Source organism: Triturus cristatus, chromosome 2_1 (genome assembly GCF_964204655.1).
Source record: "Triturus cristatus chromosome 2_1, aTriCri1.1, whole genome shotgun sequence".
NCBI lineage: Eukaryota > Metazoa > Chordata > Amphibia > Caudata > Salamandridae > Triturus > Triturus cristatus.
Window position 1 is genome coordinate 503,087,819 of NC_140581.1, and position 21,547 is coordinate 503,109,365.

Below are 21,547 nucleotides of genomic sequence, written 5' to 3' on the forward strand. Positions count from 1 at the left end.
CGCAGCATAATGCATTTTGGCTTTTCAGCCTTCCCCAGACGCCGCTTACAACTGAATGGTGCAGTTTCCCTCCTTGAAATGCCTCTGGTGCTCCCGGTGCTGGGAGATCAGCTGACCCTGCTTAATTGGGAACAGCTGCAGTCAAGTCTGACACTACAGTTCCCAAAATGCAATTCCTGGTAAGTACCAAAAGCAGGGTTAATGTTGCTCAAGTGGGCGCTATAAATTACCATGTCAAGGGGGGGCCATGTGGTGGCAGGCATCAACCATCGATTACAGTGTCAGAGGTCCTTCAAGTCCCCAACGCCCCAGCCTCGATTACAGAACAAACCAGGCTGTGGTGAACGCTGTAATCAGCCCTCTCCTCTGTGCAATCACAGCCTGCAACCTGGCAGCAGCCGCAGGCATGGTCCGTTCCCGTGGCGGTCCTGGGTGATTCACCTCCGTGAAAGAAGAAAGTTCATTGCCAGCAATTCCCAGGACTCTTGAAAGGGCCAGCCTTGTACCGCGTTTCTGGCCTTACGCGGAAACATATGCAGAAGAGACCACTCTGTTCAAAGTGACCCAAGGACACAGCGGGGATTATTGAAGTAACCCTTTAATCACTAAAAGTTGCGCAGCATAATGCATTTAGGCTTTTCAGCCTTCCTCAGACGCCGCTTACAACTGAATGGTGCAGTTTCCCTCCTTGAAATGCCTCTGGTGCTCCCTGTGCTGGGAGATCAGCTGACCCTGCTTAATTGGGAACAGCTGCAGTCAAGTCTGAGACTACAGTTCCCAAAACGCAATTCCTGGTAAGTACCAAAAGCAGGGTTAATGTTGCTCAAGTGGGCGCTATAAATTACCATGTCAAGGGGGGGCCATGTGGTGGCAGGCATCAACCATTGATTACAGTGTCAGAGGTCCTTCAAGTCCCCAACGCCCCAGCCTCGATTACAGAACAAACCAGGCTGTGGTGAACGCTGTAATCAGCCCTCTCCTCTGTGCAATCACAGCCTGCAACCTGGCAGCAGCCGCAGCCGCAGGCATGGTCCGTTCCCGTGGCGGTCCTGGGTGATTCACCTCCGTGAAAGAAGAAAGTTCATTGCCAGCAATTCCCAGGACTCTTGAAAGGGCGGGTCCTTGTACCGCTTTTCTGGCCTTACGCGGAAACATATGCAGAAGAGACCACTCTGGTTAAAGTGACCCAAGGACACAGCGGGGATTATTGAAGTAACCCTTTAGTCACTAAAAGTTGCGCAGCATAATGCATTTCGGCTTTTCAGCCTTCCTCAGACGCCGCTTACAACTGAATGGTGCAGTTTCCCTCCTTAAAATGCATCTGGTGCTCCCTGTGCTGGGAGATCAGCTGACCCTGCTTAATTGGGAACATCTGCAGTCAAGTCTGAGACTACAGTTTCCAAAATGCAATTCCTGGTAAGTACCAAAAGCAGGGTTAATGTTGCTCAAGTGGGCGCTATAAATTACCATGTCAAGGGGGGGCCATGTGGTGGCAGGCATCAACAATCGATTACAGTGTCAGAGGTCCTTCAAGTCCCCAACGCCCCAGCCTCGATTACAGAACAAACCAGGCTGTGGTGAACGCTGTAATCAGCCCTCTCCTCTGTGCAATCACAGCCTGCAACCTGGCAGCAGCCGCAGGCATGGTCCGTTCCCGTGGCGGTCCTGGGTTATTCACCTCCGTGAAAGAAGAAAGTTAATTGCCAGCAATTCCCAGGACTCTTGAAAGGGCGGGTCCTTGTACCGCGTTTCTGGCCTTACGCGGAAACATATGCAGAAGAGACCACTCTGTTCAAAGTGACCCAAGGACACAGCGTGGATTATTGAAGTAACCCTTTAATCACTAAAAGCTGCGCAGCATAATGCATTTTGGCTTTTCAGCCTTCCCCAGACGCCGCTTACAACTGAATGGTGCAGTTTCCCTCCTTGAAATGCCTCTGGTGCTCCCGGTGCTGGGAGATCAGCTGACCCTGCTTAATTGGGAACAGCTGCAGTCAAGTCTGACACTACAGTTCCCAAAATGCAATTCCTGGTAAGTACCAAAAGCAGGGTTAATGTTGCTCAAGTGGGCGCTATAAATTACCATGTCAAGGGGGGGCCATGTGGTGGCAGGCATCAACCATCGATTACAGTGTCAGAGGTCCTTCAAGTCCCCAACGCCCCAGCCTCGATTACAGAACAAACCAGGCTGTGGTGAACGCTGTAATCAGCCCTCTCCTCTGTGCAATCACAGCCTGCAACCTGGCAGCAGCCGCAGGCATGGTCCGTTCCCGTGGCGGTCCTGGGTGATTCACCTCCGTGAAAGAAGAAAGTTCATTGCCAGCAATTCCCAGGACTCTTGAAAGGGCCAGCCTTGTACCGCGTTTCTGGCCTTACGCGGAAACATATGCAGAAGAGACCACTCTGTTCAAAGTGACCCAAGGACACAGCGGGGATTATTGAAGTAACCCTTTAATCACTAAAAGTTGCGCAGCATAATGCATTTCGGCTTTTCAGCCTTCCTCAGACGCCGCTTACAACTGAATGGTGCAGTTTCCCTCCTTGAAATGCCTCTGGTGCTCCCTGTGCTGGGAGATCAGCTGACCCTGCTTAATTGGGAACAGCTGCAGTCAAGTCTGAGACTACAGTTCCCAAAACGCAATTCCTGGTAAGTACCAAAAGCAGGGTTAATGTTGCTCAAGTGGGCGCTATAAATTACCATGTCAAGGGGGGGCCATGTGGTGGCAGGCATCAACCATTGATTACAGTGTCAGAGGTCCTTCAAGTCCCCAACGCCCCAGCCTCGATTACAGAACAAACCAGGCTGTGGTGAACGCTGTAATCAGCCCTCTCCTCTGTGCAATCACAGCCTGCAACCTGGCAGCAGCCGCAGCCGCAGGCATGGTCCGTTCCCGTGGCGGTCCTGGGTGATTCACCTCCGTGAAAGAAGAAAGTTCATTGCCAGCAATTCCCAGGACTCTTGAAAGGGCGGGTCCTTGTACCGCTTTTCTGGCCTTACGCGGAAACATATGCAGAAGAGACCACTCTGGTTAAAGTGACCCAAGGACACAGCGGGGATTATTGAAGTAACCCTTTAGTCACTAAAAGTTGCGCAGCATAATGCATTTCGGCTTTTCAGCCTTCCTCAGACGCCGCTTACAACTGAATGGTGCAGTTTCCCTCCTTAAAATGCATCTGGTGCTCCCTGTGCTGGGAGATCAGCTGACCCTGCTTAATTGGGAACATCTGCAGTCAAGTCTGAGACTACAGTTCCCAAAATGCAATTCCTGGTAAGTACCAAAAGCAGGGTTAATGTTGCTCAAGTGGGCGCTATAAATTACCATGTCAAGGGGGGGCCATGTGGTGGCAGGCATCAACAATCGATTACAGTGTCAGAGGTCCTTCAAGTCCCCAACGCCCCAGCCTCGATTACAGAACAAACCAGGCTGTGGTGAACGCTGTAATCAGCCCTCTCCTCTGTGCAATCACAGCCTGCAACCTGGCAGCAGCCGCAGGCATGGTCCGTTCCCGTGGCGGTCCTGGGTGATTCACCTCCGTGAAAGAAGAAAGTTAATTGCCAGCAATTCCCAGGACTCTTGAAAGGGCGGGTCCTTGTACCGCGTTTCTGGCCTTACGCGGAAACATATGCAGAAGAGACCACTCTGTTCAAAGTGACCCAAGGACACAGCGGGGATTATTGAAGTAACCCTTTAATCACTAAAAGTTGCGCAACATAATGCATTTCGGCTTTTCAGCCTTCCTCAGACGCCGCTTACAACTGAATGGTGCAGTTTCCCTCCTTGAAATGCCTCTGGTGCTCCCTGTGCTGGGAGATCAGCTGACCCTGCTTAATTGGGAACAGCTGCAGTCAAGTCTGAGACTACAGTTCCCAAAATGCAATTCCTGGTAAGTACCAAAAGCAGGGTTAATGGTGCTCAAGTGGGCGCTATAAATTTCCATGTCAAGGGGGGGGCCATGTGGTGGCAGGCATCAACCATCGATTACAGTGTCAGAGGTCCTTCAAGTCCCCAACGCCCAGCCTCGATTACAGAACAAACCAGGCTGTGGTGAACGCTGTAATCAGCCCTCTCCTCTGTGCAATCACAGCCTGCAACCTGGTAGCAGCCGCAGGCATGGTCCATTCCCGTGGCGGTCCTGGGTGATTCACCTCCGTATAAAGAAGAAAGTTCATTGCCAGCAATTCCCAGGACTCTTGAAAGGGCGGGTCCTTGTACCGCGTTTCTGGCCTTACGCGGAAACATATGCAGAAGAGACCACTCTGTTCAAAGTGACCCAAGGACACAGCGGGGATTATTGAAGTATATATATATACATATATATATATATATATATATATAGATATATATATATCCAGAACAATGAGGTAGCCCCAATGAGAGAAGCCGACAGGTACGTGTAAATCTTGGCTTTATTTGTGGCAGTTTGCAGGCAGACAACAGGGAAAGCAATATCCATCACATCTTTAAATCGCACCAAACGCGTTTCAAGAACACAGTTCTCTTCATCAGTGGCAATCTTGTCGCAATCACTCAGCAGTGTTAATGGCATCCATTTTATCAACGGACCCTGCCCCAGTGGGCGGAGCCATTCCCATGGCATTATGGTCCTGGAAGTATCTTTGGTAAAACTCATGTGAGCCTGTTGAGAGTGCGAGAAATTAAAATAAAGTTTATCCCATGTGGGTTGGTGAAACACTGCATCACTGTCCGCCACTCATTTGCACTGCTGACACGCCAACACCGCCTCCCGCTGTACATATATATACACACACAAATATATGTAGGGTCCTCACCCACAGGTACCACCTGTGGCTTGCTTCATCTTTGGACCCACACCCAAATCACCTTATGTGAGTGGGTGGGTTCTACGTATTTGTAAGTGGAGCTCTTAGAGGTGAGTGAGCAGGGGAATATGTGAGTGCATTGAAAATGTCTCTAGATCCTATCGTAGTGTTTTTAATGAGTAAGGTCTATGGCAAGATTTTAAAAGTGAGATGTCTTAAGGTTTCAGCGATCCTTGACATCAGAAGGTCGACATGTGTCAGCCATGTAACTGCTTATAGCGGTCAATAGGCTTTCTTCAGGACCTAGTTCTAACCCTGATTGATGTGGTTGCTTTTCAACATACTTTAATGTATTCACTTGCTTAAGAGGCATGCACTCAAAATGCAGACCATACTAATAGGACCTTTTCCTGGTATGGCCATGGCTGAAAAGAGAATAAATATCAGAAATGATAATCAATAGTCATTCCATGTAGGATGTTATATTAATTAAGGCACAATCTCCCTTGAAAGTGCAATAAAGCATGCCACAAACCAATGGATTATCCTTCATTGCTTAAATGTCAATAACTCAGTCACGAATGTATGAAAACATTTAAAAACACACATAGCACAATACTCAGAGAAGTAAAGTTAGAAGTAATTTTAAAAACCGTGTAAAACATACACATAGAAAGTGATTGTTGACTACCTACTGAAAAGATTCAGCGCTCCGTCCATCATCTCCTTGTGTTTGCTTTGTTCGCCCTAAGTTGGCAGGGTATGCCCAGACGTGGGTCCCTTGCTCACTTTGCCACTGGATTCAAGCTAGCCTGGCTGATGAGGGCTGTTAGCCCGAAACTGGTCCCAGGATGCTTGTTTCCAGTCCAGGGAATACATGGCTTGGCCGTTCATGCGGGACTATTCCCATGAGGCACAGTGTCAAGACTGATTTGCATATAGCTGTGTCTGAACTGGGGTGGCAAAGTGAGCTAAAGAAGATGATGGATTCAACCCAGCATATGTCACCCTAAGTGGGGAGGGTATGCCTAGACGTGGGTCCTGTGCTCACTACACCACTGGATTCAAGCTAGCCTGGCTGATGAAAGGGGATGCCATGAAACTGGTCCCAGGATGCATGTTTCCAGTCCAGGGAGATCATGGCTTGATAGTACGGGCTGGACTGTTCCCATAAAGAATGGGGCCAAGACTGATTTGCATATGGCTGGGTCCAAATTGGGGTGGTGTGGTGAGCAATAGAATGATGGATTAGACCCAGAACCTTGAGACTGGGGTGAATGATTGCATTTTCCAGCATTCCGTCCATCAATTGATTCTTTTGCATATGTTGCCCTAAGTGGGAAGGGTATGCCCAGATGTGGGACCCGTGCTCACCACACCACTGGATTCAAGCTTGCCTGGCTGATGAAGGGTGATGTCCTGAAACCGGTCCCACAATGCTTGTTTCCGGTCCAGGGAGGACCTGGCTTGGCAGTTCAGGCTGGACTGTTCCCATTAAGAATGAGGCAAGACTGATTTGCATATGGCTGGGTCCAAATTGGGGTGGTGTGGTGAGCAATAGAATGATGGATTAGACCCAGAACCTTGAGACTGGGGTGAATGATTGCATTTTCCAGCATTCCGTCCATCAATTGATTCTTTTGCATATGTTGCCCTAAGTGGGAAGGGTATGCCCAGATGTGGGACCCGTGCTCACTACGCCACTGGATTCAAGCTAGCCTGGCTGATGAAGGGTGATGCCTTGAAACCGGTCCCAGGATGCTTGTTTCCGGTCCAGGGAGGACCTGGCTTGGCAGTTCGGGCTGGACTGTTCCCATAAAGAATGGGGCCAAGACTGATTTGCATATGGCTGGATCCAACCTGGGGTGGTGTGGTGAGCAAAAGAATGATGGATTAAACCCAGAACCTTGTGACTGGGGTGAATGTTTGCATTTTCCAGCATTCCGTCCATCAATTGTTTCTTTTGCATATGTTGCCCTAAGTGGGAAGGGTATGCCCAGATGTGGGACCCGTGCTCACCACACCACTGGATTCAAGCTTGCCTGGCTGATGAAGGGTGATGCCCTGAAACCGGTCCCAGGATGCGTGTTTCCGGTCCAGGGAGGACCTGGCTTGGCAGTTCAGGCTGGACTGTTCCCATTAAGAATGGGGCAAGACTGATTTGCATATGGCTGGGTCCAAATTGGGGTGGTATGGTGAGCAAAATAATTAAGGATTAAACCCAGAACCTTGTGACTGGGGTGAATGTTTGCATTGACCAGCATTCCGTTCATCAATTGTTTCTTTTGCATATGTTGCCCTAAGTGGGGAGGGTATGCCCAGACGTGGGTCCCGTGCTCACTACACCACTCGATTCAAGCTAGCCTGGCTGATGAAGGGTGATGCCCTGAAACCGGTCCCAGGATGCTTGTTTCTGGTCCAGGGAGGAACTGCCTTGGCAGTTTGGGCTGGACTATTCCGATAAAAACGGGGCAAGACTGATTTGCATATGGCTGGGTCCAAATTGGGGTGGTGTGGTGAACAAAAGAATGATGGATTAAACCCATAACCTTGTGACTGGGATGAATGTTTGCATTGACCAGCATTCCGTCCATAAATTGTTTCTTTTGCATGTCGCACTAAATGGGAAGGGTATTCCAAGACGTGGGTCCCGTGCTCACTACACCACTGGATTCAAGCTAACCTGGCTGATGTAGGGTGATGCCCTGAAACTGGTCCCAGGATGCTTGTTTCTGGTCCAGAGACGACCTGGCTTGGCAGTTCGGGCTGGACTGTTCCCATAAAGAACGGGGCCAAGACTGATTTGCATATGGCTGGGTCCAGATTTGGGTGGTGTGGTGAGCAAAAGAATGATGGATTAAACCCAGAACCTTGTGACTGGGGTGAATGTTTGCATTGTCCAGCATTCCGTCCATCAATTGTTTCTTTGGGAGTATATGTTTGGCATTTTCATTTTTTGGAGGTATTGCTGCTTATAAGTAAGCGCTTCTGCCTGCGCTTAATTTATTAACAGCATGAGACCTTTGGGAGGTATGATGACTTAGAAACGTCGGGCCGTCCTTTGTGGGAGCCTCTCCACTATGATGCATGTCCCGCACGACTTTTGTAGGAAAGTTGGGAACTGGAGTTCCCTGATTAGTTTAAGAATTTCCGGTTCGATCCTGGATTCATCTTGTGTGCGTCATCAATTTCAGGCACAGTCTCATAGTTGCATTAAATGACAAACGTAAGTAAAGGGGACTTTTTTATGGTACACACACATATTTGTACATCTCAAGAAGGAGCGAAAAATCACCCTGATGCCGGACGCACAGCGTACGTTAAAACATAACTGTGATGCCAAAAATGTGTGTATTTTCATCATTTTTATTCCAATTTTGTCCAAATTTCAAATGTAATCCATTTTCCTCTTGTCACATGAGAGGCATCTTACGTTTTTCCACTATATCCTTATACGCTGCAGACATGCCAATCCAGGCCTTATACTATAGTGCGGAGAGTACATAAGTAATCCTCTTTCATTAGTCCCGATAACCCAATGCATTTATGGCCTGTTTCTGGCCCTTCGTCAGGGGTACACTACAATTTAAAAACATTATTGTGAAACAGTGTATTTGAATTTATGCAACATGTTAATGTATACATGAAATTATGCTGTTTCTTCCTTGTATAAATTGTCTGTAATCAACGTATTCCCGCTAAATGTAACCTTAAAGTTACCACTAAGTCAATGCCCAAAACCACCTCTCTCAGCCCCCCACATTTCTCTCCTGTACACAACCATCATTGAGACACCTGGATCTGCATTCCCATAAACCTGCGTGAATACCTTTTAATGGGCGGATTATTAACCAACATTAAAGTTTCCCCGGGCATTTACCTTCAAAATCTGCTGGCCTGGTGTCTGAAATCCCTGATTTGGCTACAGTTCCTCCGGAGGCGAAGGAACTGTCCATAGGGAAGGTTCTCCATAGTGAACGATAATGTAAACTGTCAGATCTTAAAAGATTATTTTTTTGCAGTGGGTTTATGAAATGTGTATGGTTGGAGACTCCTTCCTTCATGGAAAATGGTTACATCAAGGAATATCAATATTTTCTTGTTCAAAGTATGTGTACATTTTAAATTCTGGGACAAAAGCATTAGTATCGTAAACAATGATGTATGTGCTTTACGAATTTTACTTTTGCAAGTCAAATGGACCGAAATGACCTATGCCAAACATGCAATGTGTAGCATTTTTCTTTTCATTACTGATGACTGATAGCCTAAACCACACAACCATTCCCAGCCGGGGGTTAATATTAGATATTTAGGGGGCCACTCAGGTAGTGTCTGTTCTCTGTAGGGTATCAGTCCTCCGGGGTCTCAGTGTTCTTTCCTGATACTGTGTTGTTACAAATGACTGCGAGAGTGTGCCTTGACACACTGTAGCCAATATTTCCTCCACCTCACATTCAGTTATAGTCAGTACTGAACTCACACGTTTGTTCCCTTCAATTTACTTTCAGACTGTTTCAAACGTGTATGAAGAAATATTCTGCAACATACTAACGCTGTTTCAATCAAAAAGATTTTTTTTAATACAATGTTAATTTATGTAATTATTGAAACAATGGTGAAACCAGTATTTATACAAAATCACGGCATGCCATGTGATATGGTGAGGGTATAAGGTGACCTTGTGCTAATTTGGAGGAATGGTCATCGTATGTTATGCACATGTGATCCTTGAAAAAGAAGTAAACCGCACATCTGTCCCTTGTTTCTAGGGAAAACATTTCACATCATGTTTCAACAAGATGATGTCACCACAAGTCGAAGGTGAGAAAGTGATTTTGTTTCATTAAATTATTTTTCTGGGTGTCCGCTTCTTGCACCACGATTCAAATTCCTGTATGCGAGCATATAATCAACGAGTGATTTAGCTAACCTTTTAGTAAAGAAATAAAATGTTGATGTGATATTCTTTTTGTACTAAATATATATATATATATATATATAAACGAAGTGATTGCCCACAATGAGGAAGCCACACCAGATGAGCTTGAACCATTTAATCCAGGGATTGCAGACAGTTTAACACCTCCGGCACAAATGCAGAGCCAAACGCGTTTCGGGCGTAACCACCGCCCTTGATCACTGGCAACAGGACACGAAGGCAACAGAACCACCTGCGCATTGTTAAATATCCCGCCCCAGTGGGCGTATGCGCGGTTGCATGCTGGTAGATGTGGTCCTCTTGAAAATAAAAACCCATGTGGGTCCCGTCGTGTCCTCAATAATACAGTCTCACCCCAGTGGGTATGCCAAAAGTGAAAGCTGACTCATTTAGCCACATCCTCGGATCGGACTCATCTCTCCTGCAGTGTCTCTTATCGCTGTCACTGCTGATCCGCTTTGTACGCGGCGGGGCTCCCTCGCGGCCTGGGCAGGCCGCTATACAAAAACGAAGTGATTGCCCACAATGAGGAAGCCACACCAGATGAGCTTGAACCATTTAATCCAGGGATTGCAGACAGTTTAACACCTCCGGCACAAATGCAGAGCCAAACGCGTTTCGGGCGTAACCACCGCCCTTGATCACTGGCAACAGGACACGAAGGCAACAGAACCACCTGCGCATTGTTAAATATCCCGCCCCAGTGGGCGTATGCGCGGTTGCATGCTGGTAGATGTGGTCCTCTTGAAAATAAAAACCCATGTGGGTCCCGTCGTGTCCTCAATAATACAGTCTCACCCCAGTGGGTATGCCAAAAGTGAAAGCTGACTCATTTAGCCACATCCTCGGATCGGACTCATCTCTCCTGCAGTGTCTCTTATCGCTGTCACTGCTGATCCGCTTTGTACGCGGCGGGGCTCCCTCGCGGCCTGGGCAGGCCGCTATACAAAAACGAAGTGATTGCCCACAATGAGGAAGCCACACCAGATGAGCTTGAACCATTTAATCCAGGGATTGCAGACAGTTTAACACCTCCGGCACAAATGCAGAGCCAAACGCGTTTCGGGCGTAACCACCGCCCTTGATCACTGGCAACAGGACACGAAGGCAACAGAACCACCTGCGCATTGTTAAATATCCCGCCCCAGTGGGCGTATGCGCGGTTGCATGCTGGTAGATGTGGTCCTCTTGAAAATAAAAACCCATGTGGGTCCCGTCGTGTCCTCAATAATACAGTCTCACCCCAGTGGGTATGCCAAAAGTGAAAGCTGACTCATTTAGCCACATCCTCGGATCGGACTCATCTCTCCTGCAGTGTCTCTTATCGCTGTCACTGCTGATCCGCTTTGTACGCGGCGGGGCTCCCTCGCGGCCTGGGCAGGCCGCTATACAAAAACGAAGTGATTGCCCACAATGAGGAAGCCACACCAGATGAGCTTGAACCATTTAATCCAGGGATTGCAGACAGTTTAACACCTCCGGCACAAATGCAGAGCCAAACGCGTTTCGGGCGTAACCACCGCCCTTGATCACTGGCAACAGGACACGAAGGCAACAGAACCACCTGCGCATTGTTAAATATCCCGCCCCAGTGGGCGTATGCGCGGTTGCATGCTGGTAGATGTGGTCCTCTTGAAAATAAAAACCCATGTGGGTCCCGTCGTGTCCTCAATAATACAGTCTCACCCCAGTGGGTATGCCAAAAGTGAAAGCTGACTCATTTAGCCACATCCTCGGATCGGACTCATCTCTCCTGCAGTGTCTCTTATCGCTGTCACTGCTGATCCGCTTTGTACGCGGCGGGGCTCCCTCGCGGCCTGGGCGGTGGTTACGCCCGAAACGCGTTTGGCTCTGCATTTGTGCCGGAGGTGTTAAACTGTCTGCAATCCCTGGATTAAATGGTTCAAGCTCATCTGGTGTGGCTTCCTCATTGTGGGCAATCACTTCGTTTTTGTATAGCGGCCTGCCCAGGCCGCGAGGGAGCCCCGCCGCGTACAAAGCGGATCAGCAGTGACAGCGATAAGAGACACTGCAGGAGAGATGAGTCCGATCCGAGGATGTGGCTAAATGAGTCAGCTTTCACTTTTGGCATACCCACTGGGGTGAGACTGTATTATTGAGGACACGACGGGACCCACATGGGTTTTTATTTTCAAGAGGACCACATCTACCAGCATGCAACCGCGCATACGCCCACTGGGGCGGGATATTTAACAATGCGCAGGTGGTTCTGTTGCCTTCGTGTCCTGTTGCCAGTGATCAAGGGCGGTGGTTACGCCCGAAACGCGTTTGGCTCTGCATTTGTGCCGGAGGTGTTAAACTGTCTGCAATCCCTGGATTAAATGGTTCAAGCTCATCTGGTGTGGCTTCCTCATTGTGGGCAATCACTTCGTTTTTGTATAGCGGCCTGCCCAGGCCGCGAGGGAGCCCCGCCGCGTACAAAGCGGATCAGCAGTGACAGCGATAAGAGACACTGCAGGAGAGATGAGTCCGATCCGAGGATGTGGCTAAATGAGTCAGCTTTCACTTTTGGCATACCCACTGGGGTGAGACTGTATTATTGAGGACACGACGGGACCCACATGGGTTTTTATTTTCAAGAGGACCACATCTACCAGCATGCAACCGCGCATACGCCCACTGGGGCGGGATATTTAACAATGCGCAGGTGGTTCTGTTGCCTTCGTGTCCTGTTGCCAGTGATCAAGGGCGGTGGTTACGCCCGAAACGCGTTTGGCTCTGCATTTGTGCCGGAGGTGTTAAACTGTCTGCAATCCCTGGATTAAATGGTTCAAGCTCATCTGGTGTGGCTTCCTCATTGTGGGCAATCACTTCGTTTTTGTATAGCGGCCTGCCCAGGCCGCGAGGGAGCCCCGCCGCGTACAAAGCGGATCAGCAGTGACAGCGATAAGAGACACTGCAGGAGAGATGAGTCCGATCCGAGGATGTGGCTAAATGAGTCAGCTTTCACTTTTGGCATACCCACTGGGGTGAGACTGTATTATTGAGGACACGACGGGACCCACATGGGTTTTTATTTTCAAGAGGACCACATCTACCAGCATGCAACCGCGCATACGCCCACTGGGGCGGGATATTTAACAATGCGCAGGTGGTTCTGTTGCCTTCGTGTCCTGTTGCCAGTGATCAAGGGCGGTGGTTACGCCCGAAACGCGTTTGGCTCTGCATTTGTGCCGGAGGTGTTAAACTGTCTGCAATCCCTGGATTAAATGGTTCAAGCTCATCTGGTGTGGCTTCCTCATTGTGGGCAATCACTTCGTTTTTGTATAGCGGCCTGCCCAGGCCGCGAGGGAGCCCCGCCGCGTACAAAGCGGATCAGCAGTGACAGCGATAAGAGACACTGCAGGAGAGATGAGTCCGATCCGAGGATGTGGCTAAATGAGTCAGCTTTCACTTTTGGCATACCCACTGGGGTGAGACTGTATTATTGAGGACACGACGGGACCCACATGGGTTTTTATTTTCAAGAGGACCACATCTACCAGCATGCAACCGCGCATACGCCCACTGGGGCGGGATATTTAACAATGCGCAGGTGGTTCTGTTGCCTTCGTGTCCTGTTGCCAGTGATCAAGGGCGGTGGTTACGCCCGAAACGCGTTTGGCTCTGCATTTGTGCCGGAGGTGTTAAACTGTCTGCAATCCCTGGATTAAATGGTTCAAGCTCATCTGGTGTGGCTTCCTCATTGTGGGCAATCACTTCGTTTTTGTATAGCGGCCTGCCCAGGCCGCGAGGGAGCCCCGCCGCGTACAAAGCGGATCAGCAGTGACAGCGATAAGAGACACTGCAGGAGAGATGAGTCCGATCCGAGGATGTGGCTAAATGAGTCAGCTTTCACTTTTGGCATACCCACTGGGGTGAGACTGTATTATTGAGGACACGACGGGACCCACATGGGTTTTTATTTTCAAGAGGACCACATCTACCAGCATGCAACCGCGCATACGCCCACTGGGGCGGGATATTTAACAATGCGCAGGTGGTTCTGTTGCCTTCGTGTCCTGTTGCCAGTGATCAAGGGCGGTGGTTACGCCCGAAACGCGTTTGGCTCTGCATTTGTGCCGGAGGTGTTAAACTGTCTGCAATCCCTGGATTAAATGGTTCAAGCTCATCTGGTGTGGCTTCCTCATTGTGGGCAATCACTTCGTTTTTATATATATATATATATATATATATATATATATATATATATATATATATATATATATATATATATCCAAAGCTCCAAAGTTGCCCGCAGGCAAGGCCGCACTCCCCAGCAGCTTGTTACGAGCATATTTCTCGAAGCAATTTTTCAGAGTAAAGGCAACACTCCGTCCTTCTGTGATTACAGTTCTCGTGTCAACGATAGTCTACTGCACAAATCTCATGTCGAGCCTCTGAAGAGGGCAGAAGCCCAGAAACGCGTCAGGCTCTACTATCGTTGACACGAGAACTGTAATCACAGAAGGACGGAGTGTTGCCTTTACTCTGAAAAATTGCTTCGAGAAATATGCTCGTAACAAGCTGCTGGGGAGTGCGGCCTTGCCTGCGGGCAACTTTGGAGCTTTGAATATATATATATATATATATATATATATATATATATATATATATATATATACACAAATACGTTTGCTTTTTTGTTTATTTTAGGCATTTATATTGTTGCCAAATACATAAAGCAGTAGAAAAAGATTAATAAATGCATTTTATCATAAAGGGATACGAGTACAATTGAGCATCTTCCTCAAGTGGACCCCGGTTGTCCTCAAACTGGCTCATGCATGCTTGAATCTTGTAAATATTCCATATGATTTGAAATTAATGGAACGTTCTAATCGAAATCATCTGGAATACATGCCAAAGAAAACCTCTCCTTAACGGGCAATATCCACCTAAATAATGTCAGACATCTGGACGAACACCCACCTCTAGAAGATTCAATCACTGGTGCAGTCCAAATATTTATGTGAGAGAAAGATTCGATTGACACATAATGAAAGCAACGTGAGCAGCAGAGGCAGAGGAGGCGGCGGAGCAGCGGGGAACCAAAAAAACACCGAGAAACGCTGAACCGCGAGCCGCAACCGGGAAAACGCTCTGCTTGCTCGTTATCGTTCGGAACAGAGGCAGAGGAGGCGGCGGAGCGGAGCAGCGGGCAACCAAAAAACAAAGAGAGAAGCTGAACCGCGAGCCTCAACCGGGAAAACGCTCTGCCTGCTCGTTATCATTATCGGAGGCGCTGTGGGGGGAGCTGAGCCGAGCCTGGACGGCGGGACTGCTACAGAGGCAGCAAGGCAGCATAGGCGGCTGCGGTGGCCCGAAGGCTGCGAACGGCCGAAGTGACACTCAGAGGCTGCAGACCTCAGGGGAGGAAACCATTCTCTCTGATATAAAAGTTGCCATTTTTAGCAACACAGCAGCAGGAGCCGTGTGTAATTACCTAGCTGCACTGGAGCCAGCAAATCCATCCATATGACAGATCAGGCGATGTGAAAGCTGACGTTGACGCCGGAAGCCTCCCTGTGGCCCCGCCCCTGGCTCCTCGCAGTGCACACACAGCGAAGCGGCTGCCGTCCCAGCAGCACGGCTGCGGTGCCCAGAGCCCAGAGCCTGCGGAGTGATTTACGTGAGCGGAAAGAGGAACACTGGAGCAAAAAATCTAAGGGACCCGCTCGCAAACAACCTTACCTTGGTGAGCCTAACCACTGGGTTTCTAACGAAGGATTGAGGACAGAGCCTTGAGCAGACCAGAGGAAACAACTACAGCATCCTGCAGGGGGGCGGGGGGGGCGAGACCCAGTATCCCTAGCAACTACGTGCAGCTGGTGATTCTTCCCGCCCTCATCATTACCTATTCAACCACGCCCATACCCGCGGTTCGCAGGGACGCGCGCGGGACAAAGCCCGGGCCGTTTGAGGCCGTTTGAGGTCGTTCGAGAGCGGCAGAGACCGGGACCGGGCTATTCCCCTTGATTCCTTTGGTTATGCCTGCCATCCAGCAGCCAGGACAAGAACTAGAATCATGGCAACAAGAGAAACAAGGAGTAAAAGCACGCTGGCCGGTGGACATACAAATGGCACTCTTGATACTTATTTCGTCAAAGCCGGGGCACTCCTGATTGACGAAATCACTGTCCTGGAAAGGCGTATATCCCAGGAAATAGAATGGGTAAGAAGATCTTCAATGGGTGTTATATCGCAAGCTAGAACCCCAGAAAAAAGACATCAACGACTTCAGCGACTAGAGTCTGACCAAGGGGAAGACGGGGACAATGGGGGCAATGGGTCGGACACTTTGCAGGACACAGTTAACCTCATGCTAAACAATATGGATACGGAAGCCAGAAGCCCTGTTCTGCCTTACCAGACATCCGTAAACCAGATTATGATACAGCCCACCACAGCCTCAATCATTATTGATACTGATACTGATACCACAAATGCTAGAGGCATTTCTTTAAAGCATGATAATAGGACTGGTGCTATACCCAAAAGGAAAAGAGGCACTCAAAATTTAGGGTGCCGCAAGGCAAAGGTCGCAAAAGTTGCAAAATGTAATGCCACTGTGAGGGGTAGCACCCCGGGTAAAGGTAAATCTGTACAGATACCATCCGACTTAACCACTCCCATATCTGCAGTGAACCAACCAACAAGAAAACCAGAGCAGTTGAACCCTAGTCCCAGGCTAATTACAAATGCTGACTGTACCATAGATAATACTGGCACTCTTCTCAAGTCACTCCTTAGTCCCCTAGAAGTACGCTTGACTAAGATTGAAGCCAGGCTCCTGTCCATAGAAAAATCTATATCAGGACTAGCTGATAGCTTTAAAGCTGCCAATAGGGCAGATAGGGGCAGGGTCGAGCCCAAGATTAAGATGGGCATTCCAGCTCTCCTGACGAAGGATCCCAATCCAGCCCCTAGCATCTCACAAACACAGCCACCTTTCATCACTTCTGTAACTCCCCAGTCCCCTGCAGGCGCAGGTACCACCCCTCTGACTTACCCCGTGACCGAGACTACATTCACCCGGGGAGTTCCCGCCAACTTAAAGTAACCTAGCCCAATGAATCTACCCCCGGAGGCGAGCCCATTTATAGTCATCTTAGTGGGTGTCCCGGAGTTAAAACAAGGTACAAAGGAATCTGCAGCTTCCCTTAAGAATAAGGTGGTGAATTGGCTCACCCTACATAGACCTCTCCCTGGGGGCATAGGGAGTGAGGTGCTCATGGTAAGAAGAGTCCCATGGGTCGGTCACACAAGCAAATCAGTTAAAGGGGATTGTATCCTGGTCAACTTTAGGGAACCTAGAACTGTTTCCCACATATGTGGATGGCCACATCGTGACCAAGAGACATCTATCCAATCCTTACCACTATCCTTTTTTCACCCACCCATGACCTATGTACGAGAAGAGGTGGGCTGGGATTCAATTCCCATGAGAAGGGGAGGTTGGGGGGGAAGGGAGAAAGGGGACTCCTTCTATTATAGAGACCCGCAGCCTACTTATCTTACAACTTTTAATAGGTTTAGTTGCCTAGACATGGTTGACTGACGCCGTCTCACCAGGCGGGGGGGCTCCACAACCGACTAGGGGCTGCTCAGGTGGGAAGGATCATGCACCCTAGTAATTGCACCAACCAACCCCCAAGGACTGAGCCCTGTGTCGACCAAAACCTCAATAAGGAACATCAATTCAACAATGTACACTCCGCATCCCCCAGCCAATCCAGGGAAAACAGATCAAAACGAACCAACATTGGTCACTGCAGCCGATACTGAAACCACTCCAACTCCCATTGTCCATCTTAGATCACCCCCACTAAAGATATTATCCTGGAATTTGGCGGGCTTGGGAAATAAGATGGAATGCGAGCACTGGAGTTCATTTATAGACTCCAAAGATGTTTGGTTGTTCCAAGAAACCTGGGCGAGAGAGGAGTACTCTCGCCCGGGTTTCGCTGTGTTTTCCATTCCTGCTAGATGGGGGGAATGGGTCGTCCATCTGGAGGGTTAGCAACCTGGGTGGCTACCCATCTGGGCTGTGAGGCCACTCCCCTGCCAACAGCTTCAGGGGATATCCAGTGTGTCGTGCTGGAGTGGCCGAATGCCAAAAAACTGGCTGTGGTAAATGTCTATTCCAGGCCGGTAAACATAACCCGGGAATCAACTACCATCGACGACCTTTCCACCTTTCTCAGCGAAATTCCCCAGGGTATACCCTATGTTGTAGGAGGTGACCTGAATTCCCACTTTGAGCCTCTCACGGGACTACTGGAGGGGCCAGTATTGGAGGAGGAAGCTCTATGGCTAGTACCGCCTACGATGGCCCCTGCGCCCAGAGCCTGGACACCTTTGGCTGTACAGATTACCGCATTGACCCTCAAACACGGTCTCAGGGCATGCAATGGACGTACGAAGTCCGATATCCCCGCTATCTGTACATTCAACAAAGCGGGACGGGAGTCTAGATTGGATTATATCTTGGTTCAATTGTCTTTGTGGTCCCGTGTCATAGACTTTAGGGTGATTCCCAGAGAGGAGAGTGACCACAATGCACTTGAACTAGAATATCTCCTCCCGGGTATAGTTGTAAATGGGACCGGAGAAGAGGGGTCTGCCACAGGGATGGTTCTTGCAAACAATAGACGCAGAGTAAGGTGGGAAAAACTAGCTGCCAATCCAGAAAAACTCGCAGAGTTGTACGCCCGGGTTATTCCCTCACTAGAGAAGGTGAGTGCACTACTGGACCAATCCAGCGCCCACGGAACTCATGAACAACTGGGATCGGTACATGAGGACCTTATTAAGTCCACGACCGACGTTCTCTTTTCTATTTGAAAGATAGGAGCCAGTAGGGCGAAATGCACTAGCTGGTATAACGCTGCATGCCGAAAGGCTAAATCAGACTTGCTGACTTCGATAAAGGAGGGTAAAAACAGATTGGTGATTCAGGCTTGTAGAAGGGAACATAAGAGGCTGATTATTCATGCTAAGATTGACTGGGACTATGAAAAATGGGAGAATCTCACCACCAGCTTAGCTGCCAGGGACTCTCGTAAATTCTGGAGAGTAGTAAATACAGGGTCCGAGGAGCTCGCTTCGGCTATTGAGCCCAATATTTCAGCCAAAATCTGGCAGGATCACTTTCAGTCCCTTTATAAGGATTTAGATAGAGTCCCATCACAAGCATCGTCTAAAATCAATAGGCAACACGAGGGGGACCCCTTCACGGAGGGGGAGGTACATGCCGCCATTCACGGGCTGGCAGCAGGTAAAGCACCTGGCTTGGATGGGCTCCCAGGAGACCTATTTAAACAAGAGCCAGATGTGTGGGCCCCATATTTGCTGGTGATTTTTAACGCAGTCTTGAGGGGCATGGAGGTGCCCTGTACTTGGCTGGGCGCAGAGATTGTCCCTATATATAAGAAGGGATCGCCTCTGCTCCCAGCCAACTACAGGCCCATCAGCCTCATTGATGTTTCACAGAAACTATTTGGGAGGCTGATATTAGACCGTCTTCAAACTTGGATGGAAGAATCTTCCATCCTGAGCCCCTTCCAGGCGGGATTCAGGAGGAGAGTTTCAACAACGGACCAGATCTTCCGTTTGAACCTCTTGTTCTGGAAAACTGCAATAATCGAGGGTGGAAGCTTATACACGGTCTTTGTAGACTTGCGTGCCCCCTTCGATCTGGTACCAAGAGCCAGATTATGGTCAGTGTTGGTGGACTTGGGCATTCCTGCAGACATTTTGAATATCCTGATAAGGTTACATCAAAATAACTTTGCGCGGGTTAGGTGTGGCAGGAATGGGACCCTTTCAGAAAGATTCCCCGTTGACAGGGGGGTGAGGCAGGGCTGTGTGCTTGCACCTACCCTCTTCTGCCTCTTTGTCAACGGGGTAATCGCCCATTTGGTTAAAATGGGGGACATTGACGCTCCAAAGCTTGGCGGCAGTAGGGTACCTGCCATTATGTTTGCGGACGACACCCTGCTGCTGTCAAAATCCCCAATGGGAATACAACGCGTTCTGGATGGTTTCTCGTTATTCTGTGCAGAGTGGGGGTTGGAGATCAATGCCCTGAAAACAAAATACATGATTCTTAACCCCCCCCCCCATCAACACGCCCCAACCCCACTATAGGCACAATGAGACTAAAGAGGGTTTTCACATTTGAGTATCTAGGGGTGACTATCAACCAAAATATGACCTGGGATACACATCGGACAAAGGCCAATATTAAACTGGTACAGCTAACGGGTGGTATTTGCAGGTTACCAAACAGGTCGACCTACAAACCCATTGGCCCAGCCCTCCAAATTTATAGCATGCAGGCCAGGGGTGCAGTTACCTATGGGGGGGAAATGTGGGGACATTTACCGGCCCAAAATCTCAACACCACTGAAAACAAATTCATCAGACAGCTGGTGGCTTTACCTCCAACTACCCCGCTTCTCCCTTTGAGACTAGACCTCGGTCTTAGATCAATTGAAGAAGAACTGGGTTTAAAGCCACTAAATTTCTGGCGACGAATTTGGAGCACACCGGAGCTCTCGAGCTACAGGATGGAGTTACATGAGATCTTACTCTTACCAAAGATAACAAAAATTCTCTGGTTAAAATATATCAAACGAATGTGCGAGAGCTTAGGAAGGCCGGAATTATGGTTAGATCCTGTAAATTCTTGCAGTAATGTACCACGTAAAGTTTTATCAAAAGAATATTATGATTTTAAACTAACCTCCCTATTAGGAAGCACAAAGTTGGGTTCCCTAACCAATTCTTTTATCCAATTTAAAGATTCGTATCACCTGGAACTTGTGCTCGACCGAATCAGCCCTGTTATGACTAGAAAACTATTCTTACAGTGGAGATATGGCACTCTCCCCCTCAGGTCATTCACCAGTACGTGGTCCCAGCCCCCGTCTACCGAGCAATGCCCTGTATGTTTAGATCGCCTGGAAAGCGAAATCCATGTGATATTCTTTTGTACTGCTTATAGCAAATCTAGAAAATATTGGCTTGTTCCCCTGCTTAAAAACCTAGGGTTCAGACAGTGTTAAACAGCCTATAGAGTACTAAAGACCGATGTATCACCTTCAACTGTGTTTGCGGTAGCCAAATTTTTAACAGCGATGTGGCACACTCGTTCCCGTTACATGAACTAGGTCGCAGTTTTGCCTTAAAGTTTTACTATTTATCGTACTGGTGATTTTTTAACTGAATTGTACTTTTACTTGATTTTAATAGACAAACTGCCAATGTAATGCATCGCAATTCATGTTCTACGGCTTTTAATAATCTTACTGTTATGCATATCTTTTATGATCTTATTGATCGAAATAAAGATTTTTGAATGAATAAAAGCAAATGGGAGAGCTTTTGTATATCACAACATGCAGGCTAAAGGCAGAACTTATAAATGTATTAACCTACTGTTAGAAATAAGATCTCTGGTTGGGTAAGGCTTGCATCAAAGCCAGGCAGAGACCACCACTCTAGTCAGGGCAAGGGAATTACACGCCAAAGATAACCCCTGCTCGTCCCCTTGGCAGCTTGGCACGAGCAGTCAGGCTTATCCCGGAGGCAATGTGTAAAGCATTTGCGCACACACACAGCAACAACATACCAGGCACACCACAAAAGGAACTCCACACAAGGTTATATCATAAATAGCCTTTGTATTCTCATAACACATTTGAACGGTAATCACATAATATACATGGTGCCACCTGGCACTAGGTAATATCTACAAGGGATTATTTACACATGACAGGGCCAATTGGACCACTGTCAGAACCATCACTTAGTGA

The 21,547-nt window shown here is 48.5% G+C and overlaps 1 protein-coding gene across 6 annotated transcripts in view; it reads left to right on the forward strand.

Annotated features, from left to right (window-relative positions):
- LOC146865554 (baculoviral IAP repeat-containing protein 1-like) overlaps window positions 1–21,547 on the forward strand; it is a 1,189,967-nt gene that overhangs the window by 573,245 nt on the left and 595,175 nt on the right. For all 6 annotated transcript variants that reach the window (XM_085632369.1, XM_085632370.1, XM_085632371.1 and 3 more), the window contains one exon: window positions 9,556–9,607. In XM_085632369.1, coding sequence (XP_085488495.1) covers window positions 9,556–9,607 — 52 coding nt within the window. The remainder of the gene's footprint in view (window positions 1–9,555; window positions 9,608–21,547) is intronic.